Source organism: Gopherus flavomarginatus, chromosome 5, assembly GCF_025201925.1.
Source record: "Gopherus flavomarginatus isolate rGopFla2 chromosome 5, rGopFla2.mat.asm, whole genome shotgun sequence".
Lineage (NCBI taxonomy): Eukaryota > Metazoa > Chordata > Testudines > Testudinidae > Gopherus > Gopherus flavomarginatus.
Window position 1 is genome coordinate 155,060,946 of NC_066621.1, and position 19,454 is coordinate 155,080,399.

Genomic DNA, 19,454 nt, shown 5'->3' on the forward strand with positions numbered 1-19,454 from the left:
CTTGTTTGGTTTAATCTGATCAATTAAAACTTTCCTTTGATCATTTTTATCCTCTCACCCCTAATCTGACTCACTCAGAGCTCTAAACAATTCCTCTTCTTGGTGTTTACTTGCAACCCAATGCAAGTATCAGATATCTTATTCCATCTTAGTTATTGTTGTATGATCAATATGTGTGTAATGACTTTAATATTTCCTCATGGCTTAACCCTCACAGACCTTTGTTATTTTGTTGTTCCTTGTCTTTAATCCTCTACAAAATTCCTTTCGGTTTATCTAACACTGGATATACTGGAGTCAGATCACCATGAGCCATGACTGCAGAAAAATGCAGGTGCCGGGAGCAAAGAGAACAATAAGCAAATCATGATTCAATCACTGTATGTTCATTCAGTAACTGTGTGCTCAAGTAGCTTTAAAATGCTGTTGATTGTGAAATAGGCTGAGTTGGAAGTGAAAAGAGATGATGAATTAATCATGTGTAGGGCCCTACCAAATTCATGGCCATAAAAAATGCATTACAGGCCGTGAAATCTGGTCTCCCTTCAGAGCTGGGTGACCGGAGAGGGGCAGCTGCTGACGAAGGGCCCGCCTCCGCAGGCAGCAATGCAAAAGTAAGGGTAACAATACCACACTATGCCATCCTTACTTCTGCGCTGCTGCTGGTGGCGGCTCTGCCTTCAGAGCTGGGCTCCCGGGGCCAGCTGCTGCCTCTCCAGATATCCAGCTCTGACGGCAGTGCCATCACCACTAGCAGCGTAGAAGTAAGGTTAGCAGTGATGACCCCCCCCCCAACTCCTTTTTGGGTCAGGACCCCTACAGTTACAACACTGTGAAATTTCAGATTTAAATAGCTGAAATCATACATTTATGATTTTTTAAATCCTATGACCATGAAATTGACTGAAATGGACCATGGATTGGGTAAGGCCCTAATCATGTGGTGTGGAAAGCATGTTCGTGGTAACACCCTGATAATTGAAACAGTTACTAATATAAATATACTTTTTTTTCCCCCCAGGAGCCACTAGAATTGAAATTCCCTAACACTTCATATACTGCGCTAGGACTAATGAAGGTAAGCGAAGCACTGTGTGTGGCGAAGTACAGAGTTCACACTTAAACTCTATGTAGGTTATCCAAGAGAAGGATAATTCACTATTAGTCACCTGCGTGTGTGACATGGCTTGGAGAATTCTGTGTTGACTCTTAACCCTGGAAAACTCAGACTCCAAGGATCCATTTAAAAAAACCCAAAGCCCACAGATGTTCATTAAAACCAGCTGCTTTTAACATCTGTAATGTTTTGATGTGACAGTACACAAAAAAAAGACTACCTGTGTCATCCTTAGCTGTATGACATTTTCCTAGGGCTGCCTTCATATGGACCCCGCTGAGAGGCTCACATGTGAACAGTTACTGCAACATCCATACTTTGACAGCATGAGAGAAGCAGACTTGGGAAGGGAGCATGAAAAAGTCGCTCGGAAACCAAGCCGGACAACTCGAAAGCACGTGCCAGGGGTAAGACTTATTTCATAGTGTTCAATGTCCTATAGCCTCGTGTAGGAACCTGTTTCCCTTTTGTAGCTTCCCGCAGGTGGAGTTAGGGTGACCAGACAGCAAATGTGAAAAATCGGGACAGGGGGTGGGGGGTAATAGGAGCATATATAAGAAAAATACCCAAAGATCAGGACTGTCCCTATAAAATCGAGACATCTGGTCACTCTAGGTGGAGTTGGAATTCTTACACCTGCAGTTTTCGGGGAGATAAGGATCCCCAGATCAGACCAGCAGTGGGCTGCAGAAATGGGTGGCTGACTTGTAACCCAAGAAGACAATTAACTGCCTTGCTAACAAGCCAGCCCAATGCAATCTAAACTTTAGGCCAAATCTTCATTGAGACACTGGGGGTGAACAGGAGACAAGTGTAATTAGCCAGAGCCAGTTAGAAATGAAGATGCCTGACAGAATGCTGTCATGATTAGTTATTAGATTCGGACTAGCTCATGCTCTCTTGCTTCTGTAGGCTACACTCTTTGCACAAGCCAGGAGCTCCTTGCATCCCTCCCCCACAAGCTCCTGTGTGCCACCATCCCACCCCCCTCTATTTCAGGGACTCCCTGAAACTATTCCCGCCTCTTGAACAGAGTCTCTGTGCCCTCCCAACCATCATACTCATTTCTTTTCTTTCTGCCTGGGAGATAAGTCATTCACGGTGTCAGCATTTTAAACTGTACTGGGAGGACAGGCAGAGCTGAGATGGGGATGGTGGTAATGCTGGTAGGTGTAAGAGCTGCCATCAGCTGGGCTCGTCACTCTATAGACAATTGCAGAGACTATTGAAACTGCTGGCTCTACTAACCAGGTGCCGAGCTCTGTGTCCACCCGTCCTTCCCTTTCCTTTTTCCCGTTTCTGATTTTTACCAAAATAACTAGTGTTCTGCCCCTTGGTGCCTAGACCATTCATTGACATTTTGGAATTTGTCAGATGTGGCATTCGAAAGGTCTTGCAATAGATACACACAAAGAGAGAAATGCCGTCACGCCAAATGTCGGGATCTTTGCTTCCCTTGGTCAATAAAACTGCACACCCTGAGTAAGCTTTGATGTACCAAGTTCAGCCACCTCTCTGCTTGGCAAGACAGGGTGCCATGAACACATCACCCAGGGGTTCTGATCTCGACACTGACTTCCTGTTGAAACACAGTCCAGCCCAAAGTCTCTAAAATTGATGCTTTCAGTCCTCCAAGGGATTTGCACTAACCGCCTCTGAGTTCATCTTTCCTTCTGACCTTCCACAACAGCTGCATTCCACTGCAACTGCCATACTGGGTCATGCCAATGGTCCACCTGGCCCAGTAGCCTGTCTTCTAACAGTGGCCAATGCCAGATGATCCAGAAGGAATGAACAGAACAGGGTAATCATAGAATAATTCCCTGTCATCCACTTCCAGCTTCTGGCAGTCAGAGGCGAGGGACACTTGGAGCATGGGGTTGCATCCCTGACTATTTTGGCTAATAGCCATTGTTAGACCAATCCTTCATTTATGTATCTAATTCTCTTTTGAACTCCATTATTGTTTTGGCCTTCACAACCTCCCCTGGCAACTAGTTTCACAGGTTGACTGTGAATTGTGGGAAGAAGTACCTGCTTTCGTTTGTTTTTAACTATTCATTTCATTAGGTGACACCTGATTCTTGTGTTAAGGAAGTTTATTTACTCCTTCACATATTTACTTTTACTACACTAGTCATGATTTTATAGACCTCTGTCATATGCCCCCCTTAGTCACCTCTTTTCCAAGCTGAAAAGTCCCAGTCTTTTTAATCTCTCCTCACCTTTAAATATTTTTGTTGCCCTTCTCTGTATCTCTTTCATTTGTACTGTATCTTTTTTGAGATGGGGCAACCAGATCTGCATGTGATATTCAAGGTGTGGATGTACCATGGATTTATACCATGACATTATGATATTTTCTGTTTTGTTACCTATTCCTTTCCATATGGTGCCTAACATTCTAGTCGCTTTTTTGACTGCCGCTGCACAATAAGCAGATGTTTTCAGAGAACAATTCACAATGACTTCACGATCTTTCTTGAGTGGTTACGGCTAACTTAGATCACATCATTTTGTATGTATAGTTGGAATTATTTTTTCTAATGTGCATTATTTTGCATTTATCAACAATTTGTTGCCCAGTCACCCAGTTTTGTGAGATCCCGTTGTAACTATTCAGTCTTCTTTGGAATTAATCATCTTGATTATTTTTGTATAGTCTGGAAATTTTTCTTCCTCACTGTTTACCACTTTTCAGATCATTTGTGAATACGTTGAACAGCATTGGTCTCAGTACAGATCCCTGGGGGATACCCCTATTTACCTCTCTCTATTCTGAGAGCTGACCATTTATTCCAACCCTTTATTTCCTATCTTTTAACCAGTTACGGATCCATAATAGGACTTTAATTCTTATCCCATGACTTGCTTACTTTGTTTAAATCTATACCCCACATTAAGAAACACAGTAAAAGAATGACTTAGATGTTGGCATAGAAAGTACGCTTATTAAGTTTGCAGACGATACCAAACTGGGAGGGATTGCAACTGCTTTGGAGGACAGGGTCAAAATGATCTGGACAAATTGGAGAAATGGTCTGAGGTAAACCAGATGAAGTTCAATAAAGACAAATGCAAAGTGCTCCACTTAGGAAGGAACAATCAGTTTCACACATACAGAATGGGAAGAGACTGTCTAGGAAGGAGTATGGCAGAAAGAGATCTAGGGGTCATAGTGGACCACAAGCTAAACATGAGTCAACAGTGTGATACTGTTGCGCAAAAAAAAGCAAACGTGATTCTGGGATGCATTAACAGGTGTGTTGTAAACAAGATACGAGAAGTCATTCTTCCACTCTACTCTGCGCTGGTTAGGCCTCAACTGGAGTATTGTGTCCACTTCTGGGCACCGCATTTCAAGAAAGATGTGGAGAAATTGGAGAGGGTCCAGAGAAGAGCAACAAGAATGATTAAAGGTCTTGAGAACAAGACCTACGAAGGAAGGCTGAAAGAATTGGGTTTGTTTAGTTTGGAAAAGAGAAGACTGAGAGGGGACATGATAGCAGTTTTCAGGTATCTAAAAGGGTGTCACCAGGAGGAGGGAGAAAACTTGTTCACCTTAGCCTCTAATGATAGAACAAGAAGCAATGGGCTTAAACTGCAGCAAGGGAGATTTAGGTTGGACATTAGGAAAAAGTTCCTAACTGTCAGGGTAGTTAAACACTGGAATAAATTGCCTAGGGAGGTTGTGGAATCTCCATTTCTGGAGATATTTAAGAGTAGGTTAGATAAATGTCTATCAGGGATGGTCTAGACAGTATTTGGTCCTGCCATGAGGGCAGGGGACTGGACTCGATGACCTCTCGAGGTCTCTTCCAGTCCTAGAGTCTATGAATCTATGAACTAAAAAAGAGCCACCGTGGCTTAACAACCATGTAAAAGAAGCAGTGAGAGATAAAAAGACTTCCTTTAAAAAGTGGAAGTCAAATCCTAGTGAGGCAAATAGAAAGGAGAATGAACAGTGCCAAACTAAGTGCAAGAGTAATAAGAAAAGCCAAAGAGGAGTTTGAAGAATGGCTAGCCAAACACTCCAAAGGTAATAACAAAATGTTTTTTAAGTACATCAGAAGCAGGAAGCCTGCTAAACAATCAGTGGGGCCCCTTGACGATCGAAATACAAAAGAAGCGCTTAAAGGTACGGGCCTGTAATTGGCAGGATCACCTCTGGAGCATTTTTTAAAAATTGGTGTCATATTCGCTATCCTCCAGTCCTCTGGTACAGAATCTGATTTAAGTGATAGGTTATATACCACTCTTAGTGGTTCTTCAGTTTCATATTTGAGTCGTTCAGAATTCTTGGGTGAATACCATCTAGTCCTGGTGACTTATTGCTAGGGCTGCCAATTAATCACAGTTAACTCGTGATTAACTAAAACATTTTTTATCGCAATTCATCGCAGTTTTAATTGCACTGTTAAACAGAATACCCATTGAAATGTATTACATATTTTGGATGTTTGTCTATATTTTCATATATAGTGTATTCTGTGTTGTAATTGAAATCAAAGTGTATATTTTTATTACAAATATTTGCACAGTATAAATGCTAAAATAGTATTTTTCAATTCACCTCATACAAGTACTGTAGTGCAGTCTTTGTTGTGAAAGTGCAACTTACAAATGTAGATTTTTCTGTTTCATAACTGCACTCAGTAACAAAACAACAAACTTTAGAGCCTACAAGTCCACTCAGTCCTACTTCTTGTTAAGTCAATCACTAAGAAAAACAACTTTGTTTACATTTACAGGAGATAATGCTGCCCTCTCCTTATTTACAATGTCACCAGAAAGTGAGAATAGGCATTTGCATGGCACTTTTGTAGCCAGCATTACAAGTTATTTACATGCCAGATATACTAAACATTCGTATGCCCTTCATGCTTTGGCCACCATTCCAGAGGACATGCTTCCATGGTGATGACGCTCGTTTAAAAAAATAATGCATTAATTAAATTTGTGACTGAACTCCAAGGGGGGAGAATAGCATGTCTCCTCCTCTGTTTTACTCGCATTCTGCCATGTATCTTATGCTATAGCAGTCTTGGATGATGACCCAGCACACGTTCATTTTAAGAACACTTTCAGTGCAGATTTGACAAGATGCAAAGAAGGTACCAATATAATATTTCTAACTATAGCTACAGCACTCGACCCAAAGTTTAAGAATCTGAAGTGCCTTCCAAACGCTGAGAGGGACAAGGTGTGGAGCGTGCATTCAGAAGTCTTAAAAGAGCAACACTCTGATGTGGAAACTACAGAACCCAAACCACCAAAAAAGAAAATCAACCTTCTGCTGGTGGCATCTGACTCAGATCATGAAAATGAACGTGCCTTGATCCATACTGCTTTGGATTGTTATCGAGCAGAACCTGTAATCAGCATGGATGCATGTCTCCTGGAATGGGGTTGAAGCATGAAGGGACATATGAATCTTCAGCACATCTGGCACAAAAATATCTTTAGATGGCAGTATCGCAGTGCACAACTCACCCCATCAGCGCCTCCTGCTGGTCGTCTCGGGAATTAGCTCTTCCAGCCTCTGGAGCACCCTCTGCAGGCCAGTGTCCCGCTGCCACTGGCCCCCACGTCCCTCCCAGGACCCAGTGCCATTTGTCTTTGAGGTGCTGCCCCCTGGCAATACCCCTGCAGTCTCAGGGTCTCCCCACCCAGGGGAACCCCCAACCCTCTATCCCCACCTTGCCTCAGTCATGGGCTACTTGCAGTCACCATCTAGCCCCTGCTCGCTGGGGCAGACTGCAGTGTAAAAGCCACTTCTTGTAGGCAAGGGGGTGTTGGACCTGTTGCCTCTGCCGACCTATTTTGGGCTTCCCTCTGCAACCCCAGTACCCAGCTGGCCTTACCCTAGGCCAGCAGCCTTGGAGGTTTCCAAGCCAGAGCTCCCCAGCACCTCTTGCTTTCCCCCAGCCTTGCTCCACCTTAGGTACACTTCCCAGCAGCCAGGCCCTTCTCCCTCTAAAGGCAGAGAGAGAGTCTCTGTGCCAGCTCCTGGTTCACTGGCCTTTGATAGGGCCAGCTGTGGCCTGATTGGGGCATGGCCCAGCTGCAGCTGCTTCCCCAATCAGCCTAGTAGCTGCTTTCTCCCAACTACAGCCCTCCCCAGGGCTGCTTTTAACCCCAGTTCCTCAGGAGTGGGGCAGCCACTCCACTACAGTCAGCTACAATGGTGCCACGAGAACACCTGTTCTCACTTTCAGGTGACAGAGTAAATAAGAAGCGGGCAGCATTATCTCCTGCAAATGTAAACAAATTTGTTTGAGCGATTGGCTGAACAAGGAGTAGGACTGAGTGGACTTGAAGGCTTTAAAATTTTACATTGTTTTATTTTTGAATGCAGGTTTTTTGAACATAATTCTACATTTGTAAGTTCAACTTTCATGATAAAGAGCCCTACCGTACTTGTATTAGGTGACTTGAAAAATACTATTTTTGTTTTTTCACTGTGCAAATACTTGTAATCGAAAATAAAGTGAGCACTGTACACTTTGTATTCCATGTTGTAAATGAAATCAATATATTTGAAAACATAGAAAACATCCAAAAATATTTACATAAATGGTATTCTATTAACAGTGTGATTAATTGCAATTAATTTTTTTAATCGTATGATTAATCGCAATTAATTTTTTTAATCTCTTGACAGCCCTACTTATTACTGTTTATCTGTTTGTTCCAAAACCTCTTCTACTGACACTTCAATCTGGGACCGTTCCTCAGATTTGTCACCTCAAAAAGAATGGCTCAGATGTGGGAATTTCCCACAGATCTGCTTAAGTTAAGACCAATGGAAACAAATTCATGGATCAAATCAACTCCTCTGCCTTTTGTCATGTGATTGACTGATAACACTAGTCTTTTACCTGCCTGTCAAATAAATTATTTGCCCAAGATAAATGGGTTGAGTAAAATTTTGAAGAGCTGTTCCAAGGAAAGTTGTATAATCACATGAACAAATGCATATCTTCTCTGGGTCGCTAAATGTGAGAAGTGCATAGCTGTTTTATGTAGCACAAATGTTTTCAAATGGCTTACAGTATCGTTTAGAAAATGAAATGCATAAAATTACTTCCAATTCCTATGAAAGTATAAACTGTGATTTCTGCTTTAGTTACAGCACCTGCCTCAGTTAACCAGCAGTAACATTTTACCAGCTTTGGATACCAAGAAGTACTACGGCAACACAAGAAAATTAAACTACCATTTCCCCAACATCTAACAAGATGGCAAGTCACTACTACGAGAGCTATTTATTGTTCAAAGGGCAAGCCTTCAACAATTTCTAAAAGGAAGACTTAAGGTGAAAAACTAAATCAATGTAAATTTTACAATAGACACATAAGTGATCTGTGAAGTTAGTTTGTGATGGGTCACCAAGGGAAGGAAACCTCTGCAGAGAGAGCTCAGAGCTGCATGCTAATCAGTATTCTATATATAAAGGAAAATACAAGTGTTTTGTTTTTCTTTTGTGATTATATTGTGGTTCAGTGTTACCAAGAGCCACTGCTTACAGTATGTGACTTTAATAAACCATGTTGAGTGCCTGTATTCAAGACTTTGCTGTGAAGTCACAAAGCATGCCAAATAAATTTGTTTCAGAAAGTCCCATTGTGTCAAAGCATTAAAAATAATGAAAAAATATACTATACATTACACAACACTAGATAGTTGAAACACCTCTGCATATGCATAATTTTATTCACATGAGCAGGCCCAACAGTGGGACTTTCTATCTGAGTAAAGTTACTTGTGTGAGTTTGTAAGAATAGGGCTGGAGACCGTTCAGCTAATTGCAGCATTCACTCAATTGGCTGAACATGGTAAAATATATTTTTAAAGTGCAAATAAGGTGTTAGGAACATTAGAAAAGTCTAAGGTAAATGGAATGCCCAACAGACTACAGCATGGTGGGGCATGATGGTGGGGACAATAAAATAGATACATACTCTTTTAGTAAAACATTGTTGTTGCTTTAGAATATGTTTTTAGGTCTCCACTGCCTCTCTCTTTCTGGCATTACCAAGAGATTTCACTTGTTATTTGGTCAATACCAGAAACTGCTCACCAGTAGTTTATAATACTAGAAAGGAATGAGCAGGAAGGCCTCCTAAATATCTATACTAGGATAAATCTAATATCTTTGTATAATCTCAGGATGAAATACTTTATTGGTTTTGAATAAAAATTAATGTAGCTCACCTTTCTATTTGTGTATCAATGTTTGATTATGGTGTATGTCATTAATATCGGCAGTACAATCGCAGAAGTATTTTTAACAGCTGTTTGAATCCAGAGAAAGTAGTAGTCTCTTGACTACTATCAGAGGTATAATGCAGTTCAAAAGCTTGACATTGTTTTAGTGGGGCAGATAGCCAGACATATAGTCTTGTGAGGACAGATTAATGTATTTGTTTTATACTTTAATGTTCATAGAATCATAGAATATCAGGGTTGGAGGGGACCTCAGGAGGTCATCTAATCCAACACCCTGCTCAAAGCAGGACCAATTCCCAAGTAAATCATCACAGCCAGGGCTTTGTCAAGCCTGACCTTAAAAACCTCCAAGGAAGGAGATTCCACCACCTCCCTAGGTAACCCATTCCAGTGCTTAACCACTCTCTGAGTGAAAATTTTTTTCCTAATATCCAACCTAAACCTCCCCGACTGCAAGTTGAGACCATTACTCCTTGTTCTGTCCACTGAGAACAGTCTAGATCCATTCTCTTTCGAACCGCCTTTCAGGTAGTTGAAAGCAGCTATCAAATCCCCCCTCATTCTTCTCTTCTGCAGACTAAACAATCCCAGTTCCCTCAGCCTCTCTTCATAAGTCATGTGCTCCAGACCCCTAATCATTTTTGTTGCCCTTTGCTGGACTCTTTCCAATTTTTCTACATCCTTCTTGTAGTGTGGGCCGAAAACTGGACACAGTACTCCAGATGAGGCCTCACCAATGTTGAATAGAGGGGAATGATCACATTTCTTGATCTGCTGGCAATGCCCCTACTTACACAGCCCAAAATGCCATTAGCCTTCTTGGCAACAAGGGCACACTGTTGACTCATATCCAGCTTCTCGTCCACTGTAACCCCTAGGTCCTTTTCTGCAGAACTGCTTCCTAGCCATTCGGTCCCTAGTCTGTAACAGGGAATGGGATTCTTCCGTCCTAAGTGCAGGACTCTGCACTTGTCCTTGTTGAACCTCATCAGGTTTCTTTTGGCCCAATCCTCTAATTTGTCTAAGTCCCTTTGTATCATATCCCTACCCTCCAGCGTATCTACCACTCCTCCAAGTTTAGTGTCATCTGCAAACTTGCTGAGAGTGCAGCCCACGCCATCCTCCAGATCATTAATGAAGATATTGAACAAAACCAGCCCCAGGACCGATCCTTGGGGCACTCCACTTGAAACCGGCTGCCAACTAGACATGGAGCCATTGATCACTGCAATGTTCATATAAGTGGACTAGTACATTTTATATCATTTAATCTCAAGCATTGTCTCCTATGTATTGCTTGGTTATGTCCTTTTCGAGGGAAAAAATTAAATTTCAGTGTTTTTATGTAGGAATAAGTCATCCAGCCTTGCATTTTTGTGATAGAACAGAGCAATTATGCTGTATAGTTAAGTAGCATGTAGGCTGAGTGTCAGATCATGGACCTGATCTTGTGAGCTGTGGACTGAGCTAGAGTTCCATATTCCAAGCACAATTCCTGCCATGGCCACCCTCTAAACAGTAGGAATATAGGTATTGCCACAGGATCAGCCCTGAGGTCTATCTAGTCCAGAATCTTGCTTCAGAGGAAGATGTGAGCACTCCATGGAAGGCAGATGTGAGATAATCTGCCCCCCACTTAATCCTGCTCTCTAATAGTCAGAGATTGGCCTAAGCCCAATAAGTACAGTTCTGCCTGTTTGTGGTATCTGGACCCCAAGGGAACTCACAGAGCCTGATTCTGCTCTCCTTTGCACTGATGAAGTGTGAGTAATTCTGTGAAACTCAATAGTTACATCTATGTATGTAAGATCAGAAACTAGATCCACTGCTGAAACCAACTAGCTGATGCTAGATGAGTCCTAAGTCTCCCTCACCAGTGCTCTTGTAAGTAGGTGGAATTGCTGGTACGTGTCACGTCACAGTAGATTAGTGGGACACCTCCACTTGTATCTTCCTGTAAAGGTGTTAGGCTGTTGCTTTCCATAACACAGTCTCTCTAATTTTCCCTAATCACTATACATCACTTAATGAAACCCCAAGGCCAGTTCCAGTAGAAAAGCCCACTCACCAGTAAGGAAAAGGCTGAAGTGCAGAGACTAAAATGATCTCCTGCCAGCGGTGGATGGTGGGAGAGGAGCAGCTGTAGGGGGGATACATGATAACATGTTTAAAAAAATTACACTGATTATATTTTTTCCTCAAAGATTCCCCTTCCCACTCAGCGCTCCTCTGTGGCCATATTTCTACCCGAAGAGCCTTCCAGTTGAGTAGCAGAGTTCACTAATAGAGACCTCAGTGTTAGAATTATTATTATTTATGCCAGACCACTAATTTAACCATTCATTCCTTTATTAAATCCAAAGGCCAAATGGTATTTATACAATTGCTCTAAACATGCCTGAAGCCTAAATAGTAAGCAATGTACTATATCCAGACAGTAACACAACACTTAGCATTTGATCGGGATACTTACAAATGGGCTAAAACCCAGGGTGCTTAGACCCAGCCTGGTCAGCCAATGAACCTTTTCAGAGTTTACTTTTTATGCTCTTTAACAAACAAGTGATGTCAGGGCCAAGTAGTGACTAGCCAAAAACCAGTTTGAGAGAATTCATCCTTAATTCCAGCCCTAACGCAGATCAGACTATATTTCTCCCCAAGGCCTTTCCTCCCTCTCTCTGCCCCTTCTCCTTGCTGACCAACAGTATTTCTTTTGCATCTGGGTTCACACAGGCCCTAATTTTTGAGATGACATTCATATGAGCGGTGGGAAGGGTCATGCTGGCTCATTTTAAGAGACACTCTGTCTCATTTAAAACCATCCCCAGTCATCCCTGTTGGTCAGAGGCCTTTTTAGAAATCTTTCCTTATATTTTAGTTATTCATTGAACCAGACATCCTCCCTACTTCATTCCTTCTAGCCTTATAATTCATTATTTCCAAGGCATTCCTTCTACTTACTAGTCAGGGCTGTTCTTTAAGCTAACTTTAATTCTTTCATTTCATATTTAGCCTACAAAAAATACCAGCTCAGCTTTACTGTCCCCAAATTGCTGAGCATATACCCTCTAAGATACAGGTCAGTGAGTCTTTCAGAATGGACAAAAAGAACAGGCGTACTTGTGGCACCTTAGAGACTAACAAACACATTTATTTGAGCATAAGCTATCGTGGGCTACAGCCCACTTCTTCAGACGCTTAGAATGGAACATATAGTGAGGAGATATATATATACACATACAGAGAGCATGAAAAGGTGGGAGTTGTCTTACCAACTCTGAGAGGCCAATTAAGTAGGAGAAAAAACTTTTGAAGTGATAATCAAGATAGCCCAGTACAGACAGTTTGATAAGATGTGTGAGAAGAAGTGGGCTGTAGCCCATGAAAGCTTATGCTCAAATAAATTTGTTAGTCTCTAAGGTGCCACAAGTACTCCTGTTCTTTTTGCAGATACAGACTAACACGGCTGCTACTCTGAAACCTGTCAGAATGGACAGGTTGTTCAAATGGGACAACTAAGGGATGTTCTCCATTCTGCTCTGCATTACATTTGGGGGAGAAACGATTTAAAGGAGCAAGAAAGAGCAACAGGTACAATCCAGAATAGATTCCCAGAGTGGGAGAGAGAAAAAGAAACATTCAGGGCTGTCATGAAGGAGACTGAATAGAGGTTTTCACTCTCCCCTTCTGGGAACTCTGAACACACAATGGCAGAGTTAGCAAGAACCTTGCTTCCTTGTCCTGGCAATTCCCTGCAAGCCCTTTTTTACCCTACCACAGAAGCCTGGAAGGGGTTCATAAAAACACTATAACCCTGTTGAAGATGGACCACCTCTCTCAACTTGGCAGAAGTATAAAATATTTGTTACTAATTAAGTTATTTTATGAAGTGCATCCAAACCTGTTTTGGGGTAGGTACCAGGCCTAATTCAGCCAAAGTGGTTTAAAGCAACAGTTTGTGCACGGCATCCACCAGAAAACCAGCTTCTTCACAGGAGAAAAATGCTCGGCCTACCAGCTGCAGTCCTTTGGAAAAGTTATAGAGCCTGTCTTTGAAAAAACTACCCCTAATTTCTTTCCATTTGGATTTGATTTAAATTGGTTTTCAAGAGTGTTTACTAAAACTTCATCATACGCATTTGGTAACATTCTCAAATGGACTGTGCACGGCTCTCATTTAGGCAGCAAGTGAAACTTGACAAATATTCAGTACAGTTGTACACAGTCTAGTTCTTCAGCAATACTCAATCTCTTTTCCATACACAGTTGGTAGACAGAGCACATTTAAAAACAGCCATTTTAATTCTATACATTGGAGCAAGGGAGCATATTTGGATTTTACTTATTTCTCCTGCTAGTAGACAGAATTATTTATCTTCTTACAACCACTCCAAAACTTACAAGTGTTTACAGAATTGCATTCACTGTAGTTAGGTGAAAGCACAAATTAAGTTCAACGACATTTCATTGAGATTGATTTTTTTTAAATACTTTCAAAGCTATGGATGAGATATCTTCTTCCATGAGGAAATGTAAGTAGTGACAACTGTATAACCCATATAGTTTAAGGATAATGCAGATTTTGAAATAAGACACCTCAGAATGACATAAAGATGCCTTTATTCTAAATCTAATTCCAGCTCCAGTGATGGCATTGATTTCTTAAGGATCTGAACAGTAGTTTCTTTCTCTCTTATCCCAGGAAGATCACTCAGAAATAAATATTCAAGGTTCCTATAAATATATAAAAATGCAATCAGTGGCTACTTTACAAGACAGTGTGATTAATTTCAAAAGCACAGATACTTTCACCCTTAAATTAATTATACATATGAAGAGACTCTGGGGGCTGTAGATGTTTCAAAGAATTTTTAATAGGCAGCCAATATTTTCAAAATTGGTTGCCTAAAGTTTTCAGAGGTGCTTAGTAAGCTACAAGCTTCCATTGATTAATTTCTTAAAGCGTGCAAGGTGCTTTGCTGACAAAAATGAAGACACGATCCCTTCCCCACATACCATCCTGCTCTTTTTACATTACTTTTTATTACTAATCAGAAGTCCTCCTAGTAAGTTACTAAGGCCATGAAAGCCAAACTAGTTCCTCTTCACCATTAGCAAGGAGTTTGTCAATGCTTATACTCCTGAGTATAGTGCTGCTTGAAGTGCTCTGTTGAATAGGGGCTTCAGTGGCAGGGATTAAAAAGCAAACAAGGCCTCTATCCCAAAGACCTTAGGAGCTACATCAGACACAGCTAAAGGAAGGTGGTTAAAGTAAACAAAGATAATTGGCGGTGCGGTGTACTGTAAATGCCAGGAGAAAGGGATGGGGTGCTCACTGGCAGAAAGCATGGTGAAAGTGGGTTGCTAGTCCCTAAGCAAGACTCCCAGGTATGTCTACACTGCAGTTAAAGACCCATGGCTGACTCGGGTCAGCTGACTCAGGCTCATGGAGCTCTGGCTGCAGGGCTATAGAATTACAGTGTAGACACTGGTGCCGGAGCCCTGGCTCTGGGACCCTCCCCACTCACAGGGTCTCGCAGTCCGAGCTACAGCCCAAGCATCTATGTTGCAATTTGCAGCGTAGCATAGACATATCCTAACATAGTAGTCCAAAGGTGGCAGGTACATGTACTAATCCACTGCACTTGCAGAGACAATACTTCAGCACAGGGACAACTTGATCTGCTGTAATCTGTTGAGTAACCAACATTTCTGAATCTCACCTACAAATGGGGACTTGAAAAAAGATTAACTACGAGGACATGATTCAGCTGTGAATTCACATACTCTTAGACTTCCTAATTTCAGCCCTGTAGCCTACAGTTCTACTTACTGAATTGTTGTTAGATTAATGGGTTTGTTAGATTTTTGTGTGTTAATTCAGGCTGCTAAAACTGATTTCTTAGAACAGCCCACACCATTTTTGCTTTCATTGTATGTCAAAGACTATTGAAATCTAATGTAAACAAAAAATGAATTTCAGTGACCCAATACTATTCTAAACGTGCAACTATGGCAACAGGTAGAAAAGTCATGTTCTACAAGACATTCCCTCAATGGCTCACGTTAGTTTGTGGAGTGCTATGATGCCTTTATCTGTGACATTCCCACAGGAAATTATCATCAGTCGCAGGAGGCTTTTCCGTAAACTCTCAGTCTCACTGATCCTCTGCAGACATTCATCCTGGATATAAATACAGTTGCTCAGCTTAATTTCTTCAACGTGTTTGAGACCATCTGGAAAAGAGAAAAATCATAATACAAGGAGCAAACTGTATGAGGTGCTGCCAACGGGTTTGCAGTTCTTATCTCATGCTTCCATAAACTGGTGGCAATAGATGCCTGCATATGGAAGAGCCATAATGCATCATGAATTATGGTACTGTACTCTGCAGCAATCCCATTGTTGGCTTCACAATCGCAAAAGCATGACTAAGGTTCTAAGGGCTTTTATGCGGAAGTAGGCAAATGACAGAAAATCAGCAGGCCCAGCATGACTGATAAGTGCTGCACTAACAATGCAAGAAATTTAAGACGTGTTCCCCATTTTTGTTCTTTGTTGTGTAAAGCAGTGGTTCTCTAACCAGAGCCACCGCTTGTTCAGGGAAAGCCCCTGGCAGGCCTGGCCAGCGTGTTTACCTGCCACATCCACAGGTTCAGCCAATCGCGGCTCCCACTGGCCGTGGTTCACCACTCCAGGCCAATGGGGGCTGCAGGAAGGGCGGCCAGCACATCCCTCAGCCTACGCCGCTTCCCGCAGCCCCCACTGGCCTGGAGCGGTGAACCACGGCCAGTGGGAGCCGCTATCGGCCGAACCTGCAGATGCGGCAGGTAAACAAACCGGCCCAACCCACCAGGGGCTTTCCCTGAACAAGTGGCAGCCCTAGTTTTAGAACCACTGGTGCAAAGGACAGCTGAAAGGCAACAGCTTCTTAAAAATTCCATTTCTTTTAAATTAGAAATTCAGATCTTGCTTATCGGGCTTTTCTTGGAAAAGACTATGGCTTCACAAATACCAAAAATTGGCACATGATTTAGAGTAAGTCTTTTTTTATTCAGAACATGTAAAACCCTGTTTGCATTAACCCATATTGAACTATGAACTTATTTAACTAATAAATCTTTGTTCCAATTGTTTAATGCTCTTCCCTCTTCAAGTAATGGCTGACAAAACTCCTAATCCATCTGTATCCTAAAAGGAGACCTCCAGCAAAAACAGAGGTACAAATCTGATATTTCTCAATTAAACCAAAGGTTTTTCTTTTAAAAATCAAGCCTTCTCTATGAGTCACAAAGAAACAAAGAAAGACACAACTGCTCAGTCTTTGATGCAAATGGATGAATTTTAAGGACAATATATAATTTGCAAAGCTGCGTCTTGGTTACCCAAATAATCAAATCCTCGGTACATGATGCAGGACTCTGTGGCATCGATTGCTTGTATCTTGTATTTTCCTAAAGGCCCTGTTGGGAGACCATTGTAGTCATGCTGCCATTTATCATAGCCTTGGAAGCGAACCAGCGCCCCACACCGCAGAAGCCATTCAGAAGCTGCTCTATCAGGGCCAACAGCCTGTATACGTTCATAGTCTACCCTGTCAACATAGAACAAACATTTAGATCTTCCTAGACCAACATACAGCTTTATCACATTTGCACAATAAATATTTTTAAGTGTATAATGACAGGAAAAGAGAAAGATAGGATTGAGTCCCAGGGCAGTGCTTTACACCAAGTCTGCACTATTTTAAAAAAATAATCTGGTAACCTATGTTAATTTATATTTTAAATTAAAATTAAATTTTGGTAATGTAATAAAGAAAAATATTGCTAGCTGATTTGTCACTTGTATTTCTAACTAATCCTCTCCTTCTGTCTGTGCTCAGCATTCTACCTCTGCCAAACCCATGCACTCATTAAACTCACATTGCCCTACCTTATTAATTCAAAACTACTTGATAGGCATGAAAATGCTACACAAGTACTGCAAAAGCATGAAACAGGCAGAGAAGTCTGTATGGAGCAGATATCCAGCATCTGCCCAGGATGAAGCTTTACAACAGTATTTGGGATTTTGCCTCCCGAATCAGTTTTGATTCCATCATAGATTGCTACATATATGTCATCTCTGACATCTCTTTCGTCATGGTTTAATAGTACTACAAAGGGACACAACCCAGGAATTAGTTAAAATCCTGGGATCATTATTCTATGAGGGTGCTTCTTAGGACATGGTGGAGAATGCTGAAGAAGACTGAATGCAAACTATGACTGCCTGACATTTGTTATTGGTAGAGAAATAATTACATTTTAACTTTTTTAAAAACAAAAAACCTGTTAGTGCAACTAAATTATATTAGGAAGGATAATTCCTTAGACTGTCTTCTGAATACATAAAAGAAATTTAGAACGCTACAGCCAGAATTTAAATGCTAATGGAATCAAGGCTAAAGGAAGATGGGGATTTAGGAAGCTAAAATTTAAATTCTAACTAATCTCAACCAAGGTAAATAAAATTACCCCACTGCATACTGATTAAAGGACACACTTTCCTTTGTAAAGCAGTGATTTGGTTACTGGAAAACGTAAGAAACAATCACTGTCTAACAACAGAATACTGTTTGAAAGGAAAAAACACTTTTAATAGAAAAAGCTCTCTTGTTCTTCTGTGACTTGTAACTGGCTACTGTTGCTTATGCATTAACTGAATAACCACGCTACATAGTGATGTGCATCAGAGCTTTTAACTAGCACGTGAACTATTAAATACATCTGTTTTTCTTACTTGTTAAAAACTGCATTCAGCCATCCCCAGAAGTGCCTGCGTGCACCTGGGGGTGATAGTTTCTTTAAGCTGAGCACTGGTTGTATGAACTTTCCCAACAGCATCATAGAACTGAGAGATTTAGTGAAATGTCAGTTTGGTGCCTCTATCCTCTTGCCACTAGTCACATACAAAGAAAACATATATTACAGGTATTTTGTTTTGTTTAAATAACACTATGTCACTTAACTGAAGGATATTTTTAACTTTTAGCCATCACAGATACGAATATATGTCATCAGATGCATCCCATTGACTGGCAGCCTGAAAAATGCTGAGGCACTAAGAAAGAAATGCCATAGTTAAATCTACAACTTGGATCAAAGATCAGTTTTGTTTTCAAATTTTAAACAGATGGCACTGGCATTCAAACGTAAATAAATGCTAAGTCATTTATATTCACAGTGACACTGCCTGCTGTTGATCTGATTTTAGTCAGGCCACACCACTAGGACGGACTGGTGCAGGTTGGAGAAGTCTCCTAAATGGGAGCTGGAGCCGAATCATATCCTTCGGGGATCCCAGGGGATAGAGCAGGGGTGGCCAGCCTGGGGCTCCGGAGCCAGAAGTAAATATGCAGCTCCTAGTACAGGCACTGACTCTGGGGCTGGAGCTACAGGCACCAACTTTCCAGAGTGCTGAGGGACGCTCACTGCTCACTCCCCAGCTCTGCCCCCACTCAATCCCTTCCCACCCCCTCCGCTGAGCCTGCCATGCCCTCACTCCTCCCCAGAGCCTCCTGCACACCAGGGAACAGCTGGTCGGGAGATGTAGGGAGGGGGCAGCACTGACTCCTGGGGCTGCCCCGGGGTGGGAGACGCTGGGCATGGGGAGAGCTGCTGATGTATTACTGTGGCTCTTCGGCACTGCACATTGGTAAATTCTGGCTCCTTCTCAGCTTGGCCACCCCTGGGCCTAGAGACTTAAAGGTCAGACGGGACCAGCCTACTCGCCTAGTCTGGCCACAGAGCCCCGGCCACCCGCCCCCGTAACAGCCCCAGAGCCCCTGCCATCTTCACAGCTTGGTGTAAGGCCTCTGCCAGCGGACAGGCTGGCCCCCCAGCCCGGCGGGGCCCTGGCTAGGGTCCGCCCGGCGGAGCCATGGCCATGACGCGGGCCCGGCCAGGCTAGGGGCTGCGCTGAGCTCCCCCGGCAGCGCACGCGCTTCCCGCCCCCGTGAGGCGGCGCAGGCCCGGCCCGGCCCGGGGGCAGGAGGAGACGCCTCCGTGCGACCCACCCCCCATGGCTACCGGGGAGCGGCGGCCGCAGCCCCTCGGGCCC

At 42.4% G+C, this 19,454-nt stretch overlaps 2 protein-coding genes across 3 annotated transcripts in view; one reads left to right on the forward strand and one right to left on the reverse strand.

Annotated features, from left to right (window-relative positions):
* CDKL1 (cyclin dependent kinase like 1) overlaps positions 1-9,335 on the forward strand; it is a 34,851-nt gene extending 25,516 nt beyond the window's left edge. For both annotated transcript variants that reach the window (XM_050954731.1, XM_050954732.1), the window contains exons 7-9: positions 1,022-1,078; positions 1,372-1,524; positions 8,247-9,335. In XM_050954731.1, the coding sequence (XP_050810688.1) occupies positions 1,022-1,078; positions 1,372-1,524; positions 8,247-8,354 (318 nt within the window). In that variant the 3' untranslated portion in view covers positions 8,355-9,335. The remainder of the gene's footprint in view (positions 1-1,021; positions 1,079-1,371; positions 1,525-8,246) is intronic.
* Positions 9,336-13,952: 4,617 nt separating this feature from the next.
* Positions 13,953-19,238, reverse strand: DMAC2L (distal membrane arm assembly component 2 like). The gene is made up of 4 exons (XM_050954746.1): positions 18,135-19,238; positions 16,736-16,944; positions 15,415-15,586; positions 13,953-14,083 (listed from the first exon to the last, which is right to left on the reverse strand). The coding sequence occupies exons 1-4, from the start codon at positions 18,239-18,241 to the stop codon at positions 13,969-13,971; spliced, it is 603 nt and encodes a 200-aa protein (XP_050810703.1). The 5' UTR covers positions 18,242-19,238; the 3' UTR covers positions 13,953-13,968.
* Between the last annotated feature and the right edge of the window lie 216 nt (positions 19,239-19,454).

Coding starts and splice junctions, on each gene's coding strand:
- DMAC2L (XM_050954746.1), bottom strand. CDS start 18,241: ATGATGCTGTTGGGAAAGTTCATACAACCAGTGCTCAGCTTAAAGAAA. Junction 16,945..18,134: donor CTGAATGCAGTTTTTAACAA/GTAAGAAAAACA, acceptor CTATGTTGACAG/GGTAGACTATGAACGTATAC. Junction 14,084..15,414: donor ATAGCACTCCACAAACTAAC/GTGAGCCATTGA, acceptor ATATATTTATAG/GAACCTTGAATATTTATTTC.